Below are 17,404 nucleotides of genomic sequence, written 5' to 3'. Positions count from 1 at the left end.
CCCAGAGTCTCGTCTTGCGTGAGTTCATCATCTACGGAGAGCGGTCAGGACCAGTGATGATCAACCAGTGCCGGTAGAGAGTGGTACCGAAAGTTGGCGCCATCCATTTTACGGGTAGTTAGCGAGATCGCCCAGTTCAGACCTCAAAGCCTAGTCAAAAAGACCATTAGTGTCAAAGACTCTAGTGACTCTGACACAATTTGGCATCTAGTATCTTACTGCCGGCCTGTTGATATTCTTCAAGGCCAGCTCACAACCCTATCGACGAATCAAGGCTCCGTACCGCAACCGTGGCACCTACCAAGGAACTCGACACTGTATGGAAACTCAGCCACTGGGCTAACCCAGAAAGCGAAAGTAGCATATCACCGCCCATGGCACGGTTGGCAGTTTACTCAGCATGATGGTCGACCAAGTTGACCCATGTCGACAGATTCTGTACATCACCATGACGATGCCTCTCAGGAGCAAGTTTCAAACCCCGGAGGTGCCAATAGTAGCACCTTGCCCTGGTCGACTGATGCCCAGTTCGTCCCAAGTCCGTTCGGATATGGCACCGGCATTCCATTCCTGGCGACATCCTTATGTGGCCCCAACGTGGTCGAACGATCCACGCAACCGGTGAGGAATTTAATGGACCATTGCGAGACAAACTGTGAAAGCTCTCGATGTACACAACCCAACCATACACCTTTAATACTTCCTATCCCCCTGGCATTCATGCTTCTTGTGAACCGGTCTGCTCTCGATTATCGATAGTAGCCACCGTCCCAGTTCCCGTAAGAGGAGGACCGGCGACCTGCATGGCAAATGAGTACGAGAGACTTGCTTGTTGGAGACCATTCTCATCTCGTCTTCCAACGCCTTGCCTTTGTCGCATCCTGTGCTCCATCATCTGAATACTTAACGCAACAATCGGGCTGCGCAGGAGATACGGCATCATCACGCGAGATTATACTTCTCTCTTGGCAAACATACCCAGGGCGATCCTGCAGGGCAAACCATGCCCGAAGGAAAATTCACGCATAATGATCGATGCGGGTGAGGAGCAATTGAAACGCTGGTGCACTTGGTGGTCGATAGCCCGAGACTACGAGAGGAAAGACGTGATTTGAGGGATAAATTACCGGCATCGCAACCATGCTCGGGAGTCAACCTTGGAGCGGGCAAGGGAAGGTGCATGGTGGTAACATTGATCGACTAGTTTTGAACGCAATAATCGGTTTTGCTGAAAGATCCTACAGATTTAAATCTCTGGCTCCGGAAAACAGCCGGAGGGAATAACATAGGGCGTAACGGGCATAAAGTTCGCTCATCCAAAGACGATGATTGTCCTGTAGCAGATAGATCGATACATAAGCCTTAGTAGGGGAGGACAGGTCCTATTCCTTGCACCGTCCTTACATGGAAGCCCTTGGAGCGCAGCGATCCAATTTCTAACCAGAATCAAACACTAACTATTCATCATCGAAGTAGAAAACGATCTTCAGCTCAGAGAAAAAGCAGCAATGACCTGTTGTTGGTAAGTGATCCCATTCTCTCTTGCCAAGACCCGGAACTTCAGTGCTCTACCCCCGCCAACCATAGGACATGGATCAATCTTGAAAACTTTGCCGGGCATCGGAATAGGTAACCTGGGACTGTAGCCCTTCGATTGTAGCTGTATCGTCCTTTTGATTCTGACAGGTTTCCAGCCGTTGAAATCAATTGTGAGATAACTCGAGATAGATCCTCTGAGTTTATCGTCCAACTTCTTCTTCGACTCAGAGAGAATTTCGGTAGGATCGTTGGTGGCACTGCCACAATGATTAATCGACTTACATGTCATTCACGTTATGTCGGTTAGTGAATGATCAAAGATGTGTCTCTGCCATATCGATAGCAAGTCATAGCTTTTGAAGTTGACTCCTATGCTTTAGAGAAAGCGTCAAAGTCGGAATCCACGATCGGATTCCGGAGTCTGAGCCCGTCCAATTTGGGCTTTATCCCATACGCTTGAAAAGGCCTGCAGTGCCAACAGCAGAGAGACCAGTTCTAACAATGACTTCGCAGGGTCGAAGCAACGAGGAGCGGGCTAGATGGCGGTCACAATGTCGCCGAAGGCTCGCCGACCATATCTGTGAGTTGCGCAGAACGTGTTGAACAAATAAATCCTAACTTGTGTAGTTGAGAGCCTCAAGATTAAAGTCGAACCTGCAGATGTGAAGCTAATCACTAGTTCGGCCGATCGCTATCGATGGGTTGTCGACACTAAAGCTCAGTACCTTTTTACCAAGCACTTGAGTAAACATTCTTTGAAAGCATATCGAGAGTTGTACTCCTTCGTTGGCGGGGCTATTCAAGCCGTGCTCAGTGAGGGACCCGAGAGCTGCGGTCTCCCCAAAGTGGCGCAGATGGGCCAACACATTCAGCAAATAGAGCAGCTGAAAAGACGGATCTTGATTTTGGAAAGGGAAAACGAGTCTTTGAAAACTGGCATGCACCAAGCGCAGGAGTCCGCAAGCAATGTGATGGCGCGCTCGTCTCAACTGAGCCGTGATCTGACCAAGGCTCAGCAGCAAACGCATTATTTTAAGCAAAGCTGTATTAAATTGGTGAAGTTGAACAAAGTTCAGGGAAGTGCGCTTCTCCAGTGTCGTCGGAGGATTGAATTGTTTGAGGAGGCAGCAAAGACCCTTGCTGAGTCTATTAAGCATTCTGAACCACTTGCTGAATAGTTCTACTTTATGTGTACAAACGTATGTTCATCTTCCGCCTCGGGACAATGAGTAACTACATACGGATAGTTGCATTAGCATTATGTTCCAAAAGTGCCGCCTATCCGCGTTCAGCGATATCACTGCTGCTCCGGAAGCTGATATTGGATCTTCCCGAAAGTTTTGTCGGCATGCTGTCTCGCCTGTCCCACGAAAGTCTAACCACTCACTATAAGGCTTTCTCCGCGAATTTCTTTGCTCATGGTATATTAATGTCGCATCTCAAGCAAAGGTGAGCTATCAACAACACGAAGGACAGCTCTTAGAAGACCGGTGGATATTGATGTGATCTACAGCAGGATAGCTACATTTGAACTGTGAATATTCCATCTATTGCCACTGGAGACTTCGTTTTGAGGCTTATGATCATTGTGGTAGATTATTATGCTCACTGGAAAACGTATCAGACCAAGTCTGAACAGAGCTTGCAACGAGAGCAACCCCTTCAATACCCTATAACGCCAGCTCGTCTCTCCTTCGTTTGACAACCCATGAGGCAGACAAAGTCCGACCTTTATCACGTCAAGTCCACATTAACAACTATGCAATCGCACCATAAATCTGCCGAAGTACGTTTGAAGGTGGACTTCGGGTGTGAATAATACCAAGTATAGGGCACTCCGAATAGTCCTCTCTTAACAAGTCGGGTAACTGGGAGATCGAACTCCTCTGGCTCATTGAGCACATCTCTCACGTTAAGGGTGAGGCCTGATCTGAAGATCACCTCATCTCTTCCGTGAATTCTTGTATGTGAGCGTAATGAGGCGAAGAATTCTTCCTCTGACCATCCGGGGGCCATATCTGGCTTGTTCATCATCGCCAGTTTGAGATCATCGTTCGGTCCAAAGTCAGTGCCGTTGATACAGTGCTCAAGGTCACGCCCTATGAGCATAAAATTGGGCCCATTTCCCGATCCGAAAAGCGGTAGCCATTGATTTTTCTCCGAGTCAACAAACAAAATATCGAAAAGACGATTGATCGATTCCCGCTTGGTTGACTGTGCACTTCCACCCTTATGACGGAGCCAGTTGAAAAGCCTTTTGGTTGGGTCTTTTGTTGTGAATACTGTAATTCATGTTACCAAACAATGTCTAATATACTACTTCTCAAAGAGTCGATCTCTGACAACGGCTCTAGGGAAGCATGTGGGGATTTCAGCATGCTCGGATCTCTTATATCCCCTAAACTTGCAGGGGCCGTAGGACACGGCACCGAGTACATTCTCGATATATGCAGGACTCTTATACAAGAGAATATAGGCTTTACAGACTTGAGCTTTAATTATCAGGATAGCCAACTAAAAGATAGCAATAACTATAATATGTTTTGTCAGTTGGGCGGTCTCCCACGAGACTACAGGGCATCTTAGTTCCTTACGCAGAGCTACAGCGAGTCGACAACACACCACTTTCTGAAAGACGACGACGTAGGAGGACTCGGGGTATCTTCAACTAAATTCAGCAGGAAACAACAGCATCTTTCGAAGAGTCCCACTCTGCTTCGCCGTCGGTGTCCCAGAGAAGTTGCAGCGGACGGCAGCGAGGAAGCAGCAACGCAGAAAACGGGGGCTGGAAGAGGGTCGGTGCATTATGCACGAGAGTAATGGGCTTATTCAGTACTCTGTATGCTATATGTGTATTCACACATCCTCCTAGACAACCCTAATATACCGGATGACGATCAGCCAGTTGGTATACATCATAGATCACCCGTTCCTGACGACGAAAAGTCTGCCTTCGATGCCCGGCAAAACCCAGCAGTCTCTCCCAAATCTCTCTTGGGGATGTTCCGATTCACGCATGACTGAGAAGAAAGAATACTCCAGACCATTCAACGAAAGCCAACGCGGATATCTATGCAAGCCACGAACAAGGAGGCAGTGAATTATACAAGGTTGACGCTGTCTTCCACTCGTATTCCCGCCGGAGATTGTCGCAGTATCGGATACATCAGCGTTAGCTGGCCCACATGGAGTGTCTTAACAAAGTGATGGAGAGACGGCTGCAACAATCGAATGGTAAATCAAGAATTACTATCACAATGGCGATAAGACAATCGTGCCCGTCAATTCCGGGGTATATATCGGTCTCGGTATCTTCGATTCTCGAGCCACTTCTACATTATTTTAGTCTCTGTTCCTCGTCATAGGAGAGCGCCTTACACGAATTTGGTCAATCGTCATTTGTGTTTGTCCCGCGATACCCTGAAGCTCCTCTTCAGTCGCCCCACGATATCGATATTTTTGATAAGCTTCTAGAAGAATTGTGGTATCTTCAATGCTAGCAAGTTTTGTAAGTAAAATCAACATCGTGAACGAGATACGTTCCTACCTTGTTCTGCGGCGTCTTATGCGAGGGGTTTCAGTGGCAGCCGGACGACCACAAGTATCCTCGTGTGTCTGTCGCTCTTGAAGGACCTGTAACCCGTTTTGCGTCATAGTCTGCACAACCCGACCCCTAACTCCATGACCTGAGCCCGATGGCCTTGCACCTGATTCATGTTCGGGCAGCTCTCTCGATTCAGTCGGTTTGAAACAGGCATGGTTAGATGGCAATACAATAGATGGCAGCTCTAATTGGTTGTCCCACTCCAATGTCGTTTTCATCCCTTCGACGGCCTGCAAACGACTCATACGGAGTGGCGACGTCTGTGAGAGTGGCGAGGGCGTCATAAACCTGAACGACCGCCGGGAGAGTTGTAATTGCCCGTCGATTGCAGAGAAGTTCATCCCTGGACCGAAAACGTCAGCGCACTCAAAGCCTGGTCCATCTTCTCTCAGGACATCTCTTGGTACGTTCCCAGGTTGTGATGCGTTCGCGGGTTCTTGGGCCGAACATAGTACATCGTCGCCGCAAACTTCTTCAACTGGTGCGTCCGGAGTATAAGCCAGTTTAAGAAGTCTCGTAGTGATTGCGTGCAAGCCACACAGGCAAGAGAGATTTACCGCCAAAGAAATGTGTGCATAAGATCCTGAAATCTTTGCATCACCCCTGATAACCTCGATAGAAGGGAATCTCCGCTTGAATTGCTCCAAGGTTTTCCTATGAGAGGGATGCGCTGGTGATGCTCTCACAATATGGGTAAGATTGATACTCAAGTCTCCCTGTCTGACTGCCACTATATCATGATCGCATTCGAGAAGACGAAAGCGTTGGCCCTGTCGAGTATGTATCACTTGCGTTTTTTCGTGCAAGACTGCGCCAAGGGCTTGAAGTGAATAAAGGTTACACAAATTAATGGCGACATCGGACTCGACGAACACACCTAATGAATCCACCAAGTGATAGTTGAACTTCTGATTCTGCCAAGTAAATGGGGGTTCATCAAACCCTGCTGCTCGAAAAACTTGGCTTGCGTTTATCCATAAATCCTGATCTCGAATCAGAATTGTATGGCCTTCAAAGATAAGCTCTGTATAGCTCGGGATTATCTCTCGCTGTTCCATCTGGAGTGGTTTAGATAAGATAGGGGTTTCTTGCGCTCTTTGAGCTTCTCCAAAAGTCAAAAGCGGCCGAAAGTCTTCGCTAAGATTGGCAATAGCACATAACTCGCGTGCTGTCGGAAGGTCTACCCAAGGACCCTTCGCGGACGTATCCATGGTAAAGTTAAGTCGAGCATCTGGTATACGTAAAGTGCCCCGATGCGTATTCGAGATCTGTAAAACAAACTGCCCATGCTTCTTCAGAGGTGGTGCGACAGAAGGGTTGTCAGAACTATCGCTTTTAATGGAGCCCTGGATTGATTCGGCCTGTTTTGCACCATTGTCTGCGCTGTCCAATAATGCCTTCAAGCTCTCGTTAGGTGTGATCTGGGAAACGTCCCCTAGATCAAACGACCAGCCTGGAAAATTGAGGCTGGGATCGAAATCGTTGGTGGTCCGTCTGCGTTTCACAGATCGGTCGCTGTGTCTTTCTCCCGGGCTAGTTGAGCCATTCTCGGGTTGCGATGTGTGCCCCTCGTGGCTCGCTGCTGTGCCACTAATCTTTCCGAAGGGCTCCTTGATGGTCGACGCATCTTCTGCATCAATGTCATCAGGTATTTGGGTTGGTTCTTGTCGTGGTGTGAGGCTTCCTGTCCGCAGGAGAGTCTCATCGAACAGGCCGATATCCAGCGCTATTCTCAAACACTCTGCCGCTGACTGGCGGTCTGAAGGCTCCCATTTGAGCATGTATCCCTTCAGGAAGTCGATCATGGGATCCGACTCCCAGTCCTCTGCTGCGAAGATGATACGGGAGCACCAGGTGAAAGCTTGCTGTTGAATTTTGCCGCGCTCTTTCACGTCTTTTCGTCGTGTATCGTGAGGGAGCCCATAGAGACCTTCCAAGACAATCACACCTAACTGCCATATATCGACTGCGCTAGTATAAGACCGATTTGAATAAATTTCAGGGGGTGAATATCGATAATTCCCGCACCGTGTTCTCAACTCAATATCTTCTTTGGCGAGACCAAAGTCGCCGATTCGAACCCAGAACGGTGTCCTGGACTGTACGAGGATGTTCTCAGGCTTTAAGTCCCGATGCGTTATGTTCCTGGCGTGGAGATATACAAGAGCTCTCAAGCACTGGTGTAGAAGAGCCACCCATTCTTCCACCGCAATCGGACTGATCGAGTCTTGGTGTTGTAGATTTCCTAGCGGCTCATATTCCATCACCAAAAGAGGTTCTGGATCCCTCTTGAAGTCGATTAATTTAACTATGTAGTCCTTCCGAGAGGGTCAGTAAATGCAATAACCGGGAAGGGTCTTATCATACGTGTCGAAGGTTTTTCATGATATCAATTTCACGCTCCCAGCCTATCGAATGGAAAAACTCCTTTCCAGCGGATTCCAATCCGGTAGTAGCGTTCAGGACTCTTCTGACTCGTCCGTAAGCACCGTGGCCCAGTTCTTCACGCTTCAAGTAAATTGGTCGTTGGCTTGGACTGAGCGATTCACTCGGCGCGAACGAGTCACCTGGACTGCGGAGAGCTAGATTGTAGAAATCCATTTCATGCTGTGGGGGAGAACCGTCCATAAATCTCTTTGCATTTCTCTTATAATCTTCCCGATTTGTCATATAATGCTGAGGGAGGTGGACGTGAAAGGCAAGCTCCCGGCCTTTTCGCAGGGGTATCTTCACTCTGATTGTTTCATACCCGGGAAAGAAGATCCATTTGAAGTGATGGCGAAGATCATCTTTCGCCTCACCGTCATAGCTGACAGTGAGACCGTTGTTAGAATGATCCCAGATTGCGGGCCGTTGTTCGCTGTCGAAATTGATGTAAAATCGTGGTCTGGTCGATTCGAGGAGGACATCACATTGATCAGGATCACTTCCGAAAATGACACGACCCTTGACTTTGGTCTTCTGGTCAAATCTCAGTTGGATACGGTGAAGATAATCCAGTTCGTTCGCTGGACTTTCGTCTTCGCCGTATTCGCTGGGCGTGGTCCCACGGCTGATGGGGGACGGCTTCACATATCGGCCAATGTTGTGCGGTAAGCGGAATGACTCGATCGTCAATCCCCATTTATCGTCAGGAGTCAGTGTCAAAAAAGTATTGGGGTCATCCATTTTGTCTGAGTTTACAGGATAAAAGGGACCATGCTCCATGACCATGGCGGCGCTCTTGTTCTTTATGCGGTTATCCTACTTAGAGGAGGAGGATGCTGGATGGCCCCAGATCGACGATCCCGTAGGTTGGCGCCGGCGCTACTATTTAGTGCGCGCTTTCCAGAATAACTAAGACCCTATCACTTCCACGCTCAGCACACATCTTGAAACTGCGGTCACGTGGCTGCAGCTACATCAACCTGCAACCCACCCCTCGATCGTTTTCTCTCGATACTGAACCATCCCACCGACTTTTATTCTCCTTTACCATGGCGAGAGCAGTATATGCGGACGAAGTCCTACGCCTAAGTGTCGATGATATTGGAGATGAGGATCTTTTCGACCTTAAAGACCCAGAGAATTGGACTGAGGAACATACGGCACATTTCCGGTGATAACCCCTTCTTCTTATGTTTGCGGTCTTAGATGCTGGTATTGACAAGGGATCATTTATTCTAGGAAAATTGTCAATGAGCGCCACCAGCGTGATGAAAAAGATCGGTCGCGGGCGGTGGATGCAGATGAACTTGGGGCACGATTAGGGTACGAGCGACTTCCTCTCTTGATTGAAAGATAACTCTGACCACGAATAAAGCCGCATTCCTACGAGAGAATCGCCCACCTACCCTCTTACGCGCTACCGCTCGCCCTCCACTTCGACTATCGACACGGAGAAAGATAGAGAAGAGGGCTGGCAAGAAGAGGAGGAGGCCTATCATGCTTTGGTAGCTGAAGGGGGCCGGCCGTCCCATCCTGTGACCCTGGGATATGACGTGATAGACAACCCCGACAAGTATGAGCCATACAAAGACATCCTCTGGTTTTGGCATTCTCAATATGGTGGGCGTCATGCCGAATTCCGCTACCAACTTATCGAATGGCGGGAATTCCGGGAAATGCAAGACAAGAAGAGGAGTTATTACGTCCCACGAAACAGGTTTCGAGAGTATCAGGACTCCGTCCGTGAGAGCCAAACAGACGCGGGATGGAAATACGACCTTCGAGTGCTCGAGGACCGACACCAACAGAACCGACTGGAAGACTGGAATGAGTTTCGGGCGTTCTACTATCGGAGGCTCAAACAATGTGAGAAACGGGTTGCGCCGGCGGAGCAGGACCTATCAATGTATCAGAGGAAGTTTGAAGAAGCCCAAGCACGACTGACCAATGTCATTACTGATACTCAGGTTCTGTATAGCCGATTTGATGATATCCAGGCTTCAAAGCAGGAAGTGACTAAAGCGAAATTTAGAGTGGAGTCAGCCGAGGAGGCGTTACAAGCAGCAAAGCAAAGCAGATCAAAGAGAAAGGCAACGTTAATGAGGATGGCGCACCAGGAAATCGCTTCTGCGCGGGACAATTTAAAGCAGGTATCTGGTACTGAGGAAATGAGAAGACTCCGTGATGGGTTCGACCTGCACCTAGCCGAGGAGTCCATGATCATAGCAAAGGGTAAGTTGAGAGGAGCGGAGCTCCGTGTGAAGAGATGGAAAGTCTTTCTGAAGTGGATCGACGACCAGCATCCAGACATCGCTGCCGAATGCGGATTATTCACCAATAATACCCTGGATGCCGCTTTCCATGCCATCAGAGGAAAAGAAGATCCGCAGAGGCAGAAAGAGCGGCCTCAGCTCCGACGAAGAGAACATAAGCAAAGACGGTCTGTCCTCAGTCCAAAAGCTCCATCGAAGGTCTCAAAAGCCTCGAAAGCTAGAGTGAGCCCTTCCAGCTTACGTGCAACGATCACAACACCACTTCACGAATCTCCCGTGCCGGCGGTCGCTTCAGCTCAGCAAGGAGATCATGACGACAACAGAAAGTCGCGGCTACGGCAAAGGCCAAGTACTTCAACACTCAAACCCACCCGTCGCAGCGCTCGAATCGCAGAAAGAATAAAAGGCCTACAGGATTGTGATGCACTATCTAAAACTGCAAGATTGATGGGTAGAGAGGCGCATGAGCTGTTACAAGTGAAGCGGCAAAAGAAACGGAATATAAAGGGAGCAACGATGAAGAGTGGTGAGCGCCTGAAAAGCAGCTATCCATCGAGACCGCAAGGAGTTACGAAGCGAAGGTGTCTGTCACGTTGAAGCTGCATTCCAAACAGAGGCATCATGGTCCATTCTTCGTTTGTGCTCAAATTTACCAATGGAAAATATGTTCTTGATCATATGGCTGTCGTGGAATCTCGCTTAGCCCCCACGGTAAATAGGCTTCCCCCAAGGTCTTTCTTCAGCAACGAGTGAGCATCGAGCTGTTCATAAATTTGGGTAAGTGCCGCATTGATTGCAGACACAGTCACCCACTGTGATTGCGACACGCCTGCTACTGTACAGTACAGTACTGTACCTCGATAAGACGCAAGTTTCTCGAAACTCCGATTGTGTGATTAATGCAGGGAGCTTGGTCGCCATAACGGTCGCCGCACAGGCAACAACTGTGACCCGCCTTCCCAACAGGTGAGGCATTCAAGCCCTCTGGCTTTTTGTTCAGGGGCGTGCTGCGGTAACACCAGCCAATTATTTTCTTTTGACACCTGCCTCCCTGCCCTCTTTGGCTGCTGCGGTTGGAACTTAAGCGCCCAGACTTTGTAGGTGACATGAGGTCGGTAGGGCCGTAAAGCTTCTTGGCAACAGGGGTTCATTACTCCTTATCCTCTCGGTGCTTTGTAACTTTTATGCCCAACCAACAGAATCAAACATGCGGTCGTTCCAGATTGTAAAGACCTTTGACCTTACTCTTGCATGAAGACTACTCTGCTCAGCTCCGCTAGAGAGGCATTTTTTATGGCGTAAAGCTCAAGACTGACACGAATGAAGGGACCCGGGCCACGGGCAGAGGTCATACGCACAACATACGGCTCCATCATCCACGGTAGACCTATAAACACAGTCAACGTGGAAGACCAGCAGGGAATGATCCAGAGAATTTTAGCAGACAACCACTCCCTGATTCCTAATGCCCACATCTCGTATGTGGGTTGGCTCACGAAAAATGCGAACAAGAGACGGAGCTCCTTGCTGGTGGTTGAAATCACCCGTCCTGAGATGGCCAACGCAATCATCTATGCGGGGTTCTCTGGAAAGGCTTAGTTCATACGGGCCAACTCTACGACCGCTCACGCAGAATCAAACAAGACCTCCGGTGCTATAACTATGGCCACAGCGGTATTCAGTGCAATGCTCGCCAGACTTGTGGCCACTGTGCAGGAGATCATGAATCCAGGACATGCACAGCCAAGAACGCCACCGGATTCACCTCGTATGCACAGTCTGCAAAGGCTCCCTTGGGCTTAGGAAGAAATCGGGTTAGGTTTCATCACAGTATCGTGGCTCGAGTAGAAGTCAAGTAGGCATGTAATTACTCAAAATGAACAGAGCTACCGTCCCTTCTTGACCGCCGTGGCTGTTTCATAGCAGACTTCGGCGTGGGGGACCTCCTTCGTGACTGCTCTGAGTTGCGTCCAGAACCCTCTTCATCCTCCGAAGATTGAGTATCCCGCGCTCTGCGGCTTGACGTTGACCTCGATTGGGAGGCTGAGTTTGACTTTTCTCCTCGCCTCGACCCGCGATGGCGATCCTCGGTCACTTCCTCCTCTGGTGATGACTCGTCTCTGAAGTCTAGTCGTGAGCTAGACTTCGATCTCCGTTTACTGTGCTGGGAAGGAGGCGAGTCTTCCTCGGAGGACCTAAGGCTTCGAAATCTTTGCGAACGGTGCTTCTTCGCTGCTGTAAGCGCCCCTGACAAGAGGAACCTGTCCTCATGTGGACTGTCATACCCGCTGTCGAAGGTGGTCTCACGACTTCTCCTTTTGACTGGAGTGCCCTTTCTGGACCGTCCAGGTTCAGAGCTCCTGTGAGTTTCTGTGCACTGGAGCATCTCCGTTCGGAACGCCGTCCATTTAGCACATCGAAAGAGAAAGTGTTCGACCGTCTCTCTCGCTTGCCCGCATGAGCATCGATCAGTTGGAGCCGCACTAATGCGATGAAGGTAACTATTTAGTCTCGCCATGCCTGCCCTGAGTTGGGCAAGCACGTTCGCCTTTCCCCATGAAAGACGATCATATAGCCGCCTCGTGTGCTTGCCTGGTAGTGCCGTGTCTACTCTCTTCGAATGCGTTCCGACCTTGTCTGGTAGGCTTCTGCTGGTGCATCGCTTGGCTCGGGCGGCGTTAAGCATGGTTGACCTCACGGGGGAGCACCAGCGGGTGGCAGGTCCACGCTGGCGACTTGCCATTGGTTCGGGTAAACTCGCTCTTTTCTCTTCCGCGAGCGGTTAGAAAAATCCAATCGGCCTCCATGCTTGCCCCAAACTTAAATAAAACTTCGAAGTTACGCGCCGTAGGAACTGCATATGCAATGTATCCGGCTTTTCGGAATACTGTTAGTTCTGCCGAAACAGCATTGTTCTTATCCTCGGAAGTCTGGGTTTGCCACAGTACTTTTTGACACCGGAATCGAATAATTAAAGTCGTATTTGTTGCAATTCATCTATGGATCTTAGCCTAGGCTTTCCTGTCTATAATAAATCCTCTTTAACCCCCGGTCTTGACGTCCGTACCTGATAGGATAAGTGATTTGGCAACACCAAAAGCTCTGGGTCGAATTCTGGGAGAGAGTATGGACAATAAGAGTGAAGTATAAAGAGTGTGGCGAAACATCTAGACATATGCTGGTGTATATTCTGAGGTGGCCAACTGCGAGAGTAGACAGTTGGAATCGGTCCTCCCGGAGTTGGCATCTTGTATTGAAATGACAGTAGATAGATTTAGAAGCAGAAAAACTCAAATTGTACATCCTTTTGAAGAAGCGAAATATCAGTCATCGTGCTCAGAAGCTCGTCCATAGTCGGTTAATAATGGATAAGACTTACCGCGCTCTGTACGCACGCGCTGCCAGCAGGGCAGCAGATTGAGGTGTCATCATTGCCGTTCGAAACGCAAACATTGTCGCCTTCAACATTCGGTGGATTTACAGCACAGCTTTGAGCAGGCTCTCCAGAGAAAAAGCCATCTTCTGTCGCCGGGGTGCTTTGCCCCTGCGGGTGTGGGAACGCGAACGCGAGTGCTAGACTTGCAATGACGAAGAACAATGTATTAGAGTGCATTATCGATTGTTGGAAAAGGATGACAAGTTGAATTAAAGGGCAAGTAAGTATTACCAGTCGGTGAAAAGATCGAATTGAGTTGGACGGGCAAAGGAAGGTGTTTCGGTGGAACTTAATACAGAGACAGTAGTAGAGAAGTGATCAGGATGAAGGAGTGTCTTACAGGTTTTATACTTGATCAAGCTAGAATTCAACAGACCGACAATTTCAGAGACCAATTTTGGACCCCACTAGGATCCAAAAGAGATCCCCAAGGTGCCAGAAAGAGAGGGATATCATTATTGAATTGGTGGACATTGTGGCTGTGGCGAAGTTACAGTAACTACAGTACTATTTACAAGTTTTGAACTTTTTTGATTGATTGATTGATGATTGATTGATTGATTACATCATAGACTGTCCCAGCCGCCGATTAAGTGGCAGCTATGCAGCGTTCGACTACGAGTAGGACACCCCTACTAACAATCATAATATCTGTTCTGTATCTATGGACGTGTCCGGCCTTTCCAGTAGAAACCCTGAAGTGAGAACAAGTGTGATGATATTTGGAACTACCTATGAGGGTACGGAAGTTACTTATAGCCATAGGGCACTGGCTAGTGCAGCAACTGCCTACCAGGCAGTTGCCGCTAGTTGTGATGCTGCCTGCAGCGAGCATCACGTGACCTGGGATCTAACTTTTCCTGGCCGTCCTCTTCTTCTGCTTACTAATAAACACCCGTCTGCGCCGGTGTATAGTTGGACCGTGGACGCGACCGACGGGACTTGATCCCGGCCTTCGTCCAATTCGCGTTCTGCTGATCTCTGTTCACAGGGAATGTCTAGAGTCAAACTTAAGTCTCAATTGTAGTTAGATCCATTTTTGAGGCCATTCCATCGGTCGATACTCTAGAGCTGACCGAGTCTCGATATGAATTCCCCAAAAAGCTAGCCAATCTGCGTTCGCCGTTTCTTCTTCCTCATCACACGTCTGCAAGGCCGTCTTGATGAGGACAGCTGCATCAAAAGCCTCTTGCAGCAAATTAAAGGTGACGTGCAGACTTCTCTGGTGGCATGAAATCTGAAATCGTAATGATGAAATCTCTTTCTCCAGTCTCTCTATTGTAATCAACTCCTCCCTCCTCTGGAAGTCGTCTATCCTCTTCAATAACGCCTCCATGGTCAGATCGTCGCTATAATCGGAAATGCTAGGCGAGTGTGGCCGTTCTTTGTCCATGTCTGTTTGTTGAGTGCAAAAGCAAATGATTTTAGGAAGATAGGATGGAATACTTTGTAATGCCGCGTGAGCGACCGTTCAAGCCAGGGAAGCTGCCGTCTTATGTTCGATGGTTGAAGTAAGACGTGGGCAGAGGCCCGAAGAGGATCCTGGAGCTCGATTGGATTCCTATCGTGATTCACGCGATCCATAAATATCGGAGACTGAGTTGCTCAAGTACCTCTACTGGACCAAGCGCATCTATCCTCCTACACGACCTTTTGACACCGCTACCGCGTCAGGAGTAGCAATACTCCAGTTTTCTGTCTGCAATCTCCTGCAAGTTTTTGTTGTCGCACGGACCCAGTATCGAGTTCGGGAGAATAATTATTTTCGGTACATAGAAGCAACACGATGTTGTGCTGGTGTGGTATCGTCATCCAGTTACCTCAATGGTTCCGTCGAAAGAGAAGTGGGACGAGAAACAACGGCACCGGAGAATTGACAGTTAGGCCTCCGACATACATCAGCGTGATTGAAGCGGTCGCCTCTCATGTCGACGAGATTAGCCCGCAAGAAGTGACCACCGACGGCCCCAACTTTTTGAGATCCCAGGCTCCATCCCCCGAATCTCTGGGACAAATCAGCGACCAGAGAGAGGAATATCTCAAGAGCGTTGAAATTTGATGCCATACTGGGTTGATTAGATAGAAAAGAACCGCTTTCAAGCATGTAACTCATCAATGAACATTAACATCGAGTTCTATGGATCCCAAACGCTCCACTGGGGCTTGACGAGCCGACGCACTGGTTTACGTATCGAGAGTACGTATATGTTTTCGGAATAAGCTATCTAACCTATCTAAAGTCTCCATGAGGTTACCCGCAGCAGACGGAGTGCAGAAAGAGGAAGAATCCATCGTCGATACATCAGCCGTTAGAAATTGTCGCTCAGGCGGAAAATGTCGGCATCACGCCCAAGAGCAACCACATCAGCAAAGCCGCTGGAGAGACTCTCGATCGCCCTGCAACACCGGTGAAGAGGCTGATATTGGCCGAAGAGACGGTGGTAGAAAGAGGGCCAGGCCTTGTGCCCTGGGTCGAGCCAAGATGGCCGTCGCCCGTGGCAGAAAGTGGCGACGGCGACGTAAAAGATTCGCCAGAGGGAACCACGGTTACAATCGTCGAAGGAGGGTTCGTGATAGAGACGCTGTCGGTGGAAAGGGCAGGAATGGTCGCCCCAGAAGTGACATTGACTGCGAAGGGATTTGGAGAGACGCAGGAGGTGACAGAGGTGCTGGTGGCGGTCAAATTGACGACTGTAAAGCCGTAATTGCTGGTTAAGTTTATGACGCCGGAGCCGACCAGGCCATCGAATTGAATCTCAACGGTCGCCTCTGGTGGAGCGCTGGAAGTGTTCGTCCAAACAAAGTCCTTTGACATACTGGCCGTGGGGGTGGTTGTCTGGATGTCAGTTCGAAAGGTGTCCGCAGAGACCATCCCCAAGGGGAAGTAAAGAGCAACGAAGGTGGAAACCTGGGCGGCAGTGCGTAGCAGCATCGTTGGGAGGTTTTTTTGTGAGAATGAGCAACGGAAGGAGACATTGCCTACCACGACATTTATAGGCAAAAGTCCAAAATTGGATCTTCCAAAGGCAGCGTCTATGAATAGAATGGCTGAGAGCCACAATGGGCTCCCCATCTGACGCAGTACTGCGAAATATAAAGCACCGTCGTTATGTAGGCTTCACAGCCAGCCAAGTTGCACAACCCAAAACGATGGTAAAGCAAAAGGAAGAGCAAACTAGAAAGGAGAGGACCACACAACGACGAAAGAGGAAGCGAGGCTGGCTTAATAAAACATTCCTCCTCTGGCAGATATGCGGATTCGAATTTACGGTCTGTCTCCGAAATCCCGAGAGCGGGCAGGTGACATTTTTTCAGACGCCCAATGGAGGATCATTGCCATGTAGCGTCGAAGAACTTGTAAGAAGCCTGGTGACGCGATCTCCTATTGACTTCAGGGGCTAAGTCTCGTCCAGAAGTCAAATGACCCGCAGGTAGAGATACGGACCGTGAAGGATTTTGAGCACGTTGGGGGAAAGGGAAGTGCTCGAGCAAAGCCAAGGCCGGGAACGAAGTCGAAGCATAACCAACCCGCGCAGGTCCACAGCCAGAACAAAGCCTCGGCAAAAAGGAGAGGAAAGAAAGTTTTCCTTCACAACACTTCTTTGCCAGACCCGCCATCCTTTGGAGCTCTCAGTCCGAGGGACAAAAACTTTCTGTTCAACACAGAGCAACACAAGTTGAATCTCGTGGATTTCGGGCTACTGGAGGAGCTGCATCTAAATATAGTCCCATAGGCATCAAGCAACTGGCATTATCCTTGGGAATCTTTACAACTTTGCTATTGTCATGTCCTGACGTTCTGAGCCAGCAGTGATTTGGCGCCCGCCGAGCACAGTGCCTGTAAACTATATTTGTTTTTTCTGAGAAACGCTTAGCATAAATCGTGCTAGCTTGGTGAACTGCCAGGGAACGCCATTCGTTGGTGCAACTCAGTCTTAGTTTCTATCTACGTCGAAAGTGTACGTGAGTTACTCCTCTTCTCATATCAGTCACATCTTTGGATCGGAGAATAATCGGCCGAGAAGTGCTAGAGGAAAACCCAACATTGGTCGACCGCGAACAGTGCCGTGCCACAATTTGTCAAAGTCACCACAGTCCAAGGTACCTAGCGAGTATACTTTTCAT

The 17,404-nt window shown here is 49.1% G+C and overlaps 5 protein-coding genes across 11 annotated transcripts; 3 read left to right on the top strand and 2 right to left on the bottom strand.

The window, feature by feature from the left end:
- Nucleotides 1–2,040: 2,040 nt before the first annotated feature.
- On the top strand, nt 2,041–2,717 carry PV06_11056 (uncharacterized protein; the record flags this gene model as incomplete). The annotated part of the gene is made up of 2 exons (XM_016412670.1): nt 2,041–2,119; nt 2,167–2,717. 2 exons carry the CDS (start codon nt 2,041–2,043, stop codon nt 2,715–2,717), a joined length of 630 nt encoding a protein of 209 aa, XP_016256983.1.
- Nucleotides 2,718–4,362: 1,645 nt separating this feature from the next.
- PV06_11055 lies at nt 4,363–8,372 on the bottom strand. Of its 6 annotated transcripts, XM_016412666.1 has the most exons (5): nt 7,511–8,372; nt 6,021–7,461; nt 5,087–5,951; nt 4,918–5,035; nt 4,363–4,871 (listed from the first exon to the last, which is right to left on the bottom strand). In XM_016412666.1, exons 1-5 carry the CDS (start codon nt 8,354–8,356, stop codon nt 4,821–4,823), a joined length of 3,321 nt encoding a protein of 1,106 aa, XP_016256979.1. In that variant the 5' UTR covers nt 8,357–8,372; the 3' UTR covers nt 4,363–4,820. The 6 variants fall into 6 exon arrangements, with proteins under 6 accessions (XP_016256979.1, XP_016256977.1, XP_016256982.1 ...); XM_016412664.1 differs by having other exon boundaries at nt 5,087–7,461; XM_016412669.1 differs by having other exon boundaries at nt 5,087–8,372.
- Nucleotides 8,373–8,505: 133 nt separating this feature from the next.
- PV06_11054 lies at nt 8,506–10,551 on the top strand. 2 transcript variants are annotated; one of them, XM_016412662.1, is made up of 3 exons: nt 8,506–8,741; nt 8,810–8,893; nt 8,946–10,551. In XM_016412662.1, exons 1-3 carry the CDS (start codon nt 8,620–8,622, stop codon nt 10,438–10,440), a joined length of 1,701 nt encoding a protein of 566 aa, XP_016256975.1. In that variant the 5' UTR covers nt 8,506–8,619; the 3' UTR covers nt 10,441–10,551. The 2 variants fall into 2 exon arrangements, with proteins under 2 accessions (XP_016256975.1, XP_016256976.1); XM_016412663.1 differs by having other exon boundaries at nt 8,506–8,893.
- Nucleotides 10,552–11,710: 1,159 nt separating this feature from the next.
- Nucleotides 11,711–12,586, bottom strand: PV06_11053 (uncharacterized protein; the record flags this gene model as incomplete). The annotated part of the gene is made up of 1 exon (XM_016412661.1): nt 11,711–12,586. One exon carries the CDS (start codon nt 12,584–12,586, stop codon nt 11,711–11,713), a length of 876 nt encoding a protein of 291 aa, XP_016256974.1.
- A 2,479-nt stretch (nt 12,587–15,065) lies between these two features.
- PV06_11052 (uncharacterized protein) lies at nt 15,066–15,338 on the top strand (the record flags this gene model as incomplete). Its single annotated transcript, XM_016412660.1, has 1 exon — nt 15,066–15,338. One exon carries the CDS (start codon nt 15,066–15,068, stop codon nt 15,336–15,338), a length of 273 nt encoding a protein of 90 aa, XP_016256973.1.
- Nucleotides 15,339–17,404: the final 2,066 nt, after the last annotated feature.

The sequence above is a fragment of the Exophiala oligosperma genome (genome assembly GCF_000835515.1).
Source record: "Exophiala oligosperma strain CBS 72588 unplaced genomic scaffold supercont1.18, whole genome shotgun sequence".
Taxonomy (NCBI): domain Eukaryota; kingdom Fungi; phylum Ascomycota; class Eurotiomycetes; order Chaetothyriales; family Herpotrichiellaceae; genus Exophiala; species Exophiala oligosperma.
Note: the sequence above shows the minus strand (reverse complement) of the source record. Positions and strands in the feature narration are given on the sequence as shown.

Bases quoted from the DNA above. Each gene is read 5' to 3' on its own strand.
- PV06_11055 (XM_016412664.1), bottom strand. From the start codon at position 8,356: ATGGTCATGGAGCATGGTCCCTTTTATCCTGTAAACTCAGACAAAATG. The intron at 5,036-5,086 runs GTAGGAACGTAT...AAAACTTGCTAG, and splicing joins ATAAGACGCCGCAGAACAAG to CATTGAAGATACCACAATTC. The intron at 4,872-4,917 runs GTAAGGCGCTCT...AAAATAATGTAG, and splicing joins TGACGATTGACCAAATTCGT to AAGTGGCTCGAGAATCGAAG.
- PV06_11054 (XM_016412662.1), top strand. From the start codon at position 8,620: ATGGCGAGAGCAGTATATGCGGACGAAGTCCTACGCCTAAGTGTCGAT. The intron at 8,742-8,809 runs GTGATAACCCCT...CATTTATTCTAG, and splicing joins GAACATACGGCACATTTCCG to GAAAATTGTCAATGAGCGCC. The intron at 8,894-8,945 runs GTACGAGCGACT...CCACGAATAAAG, and splicing joins GAACTTGGGGCACGATTAGG to CCGCATTCCTACGAGAGAAT.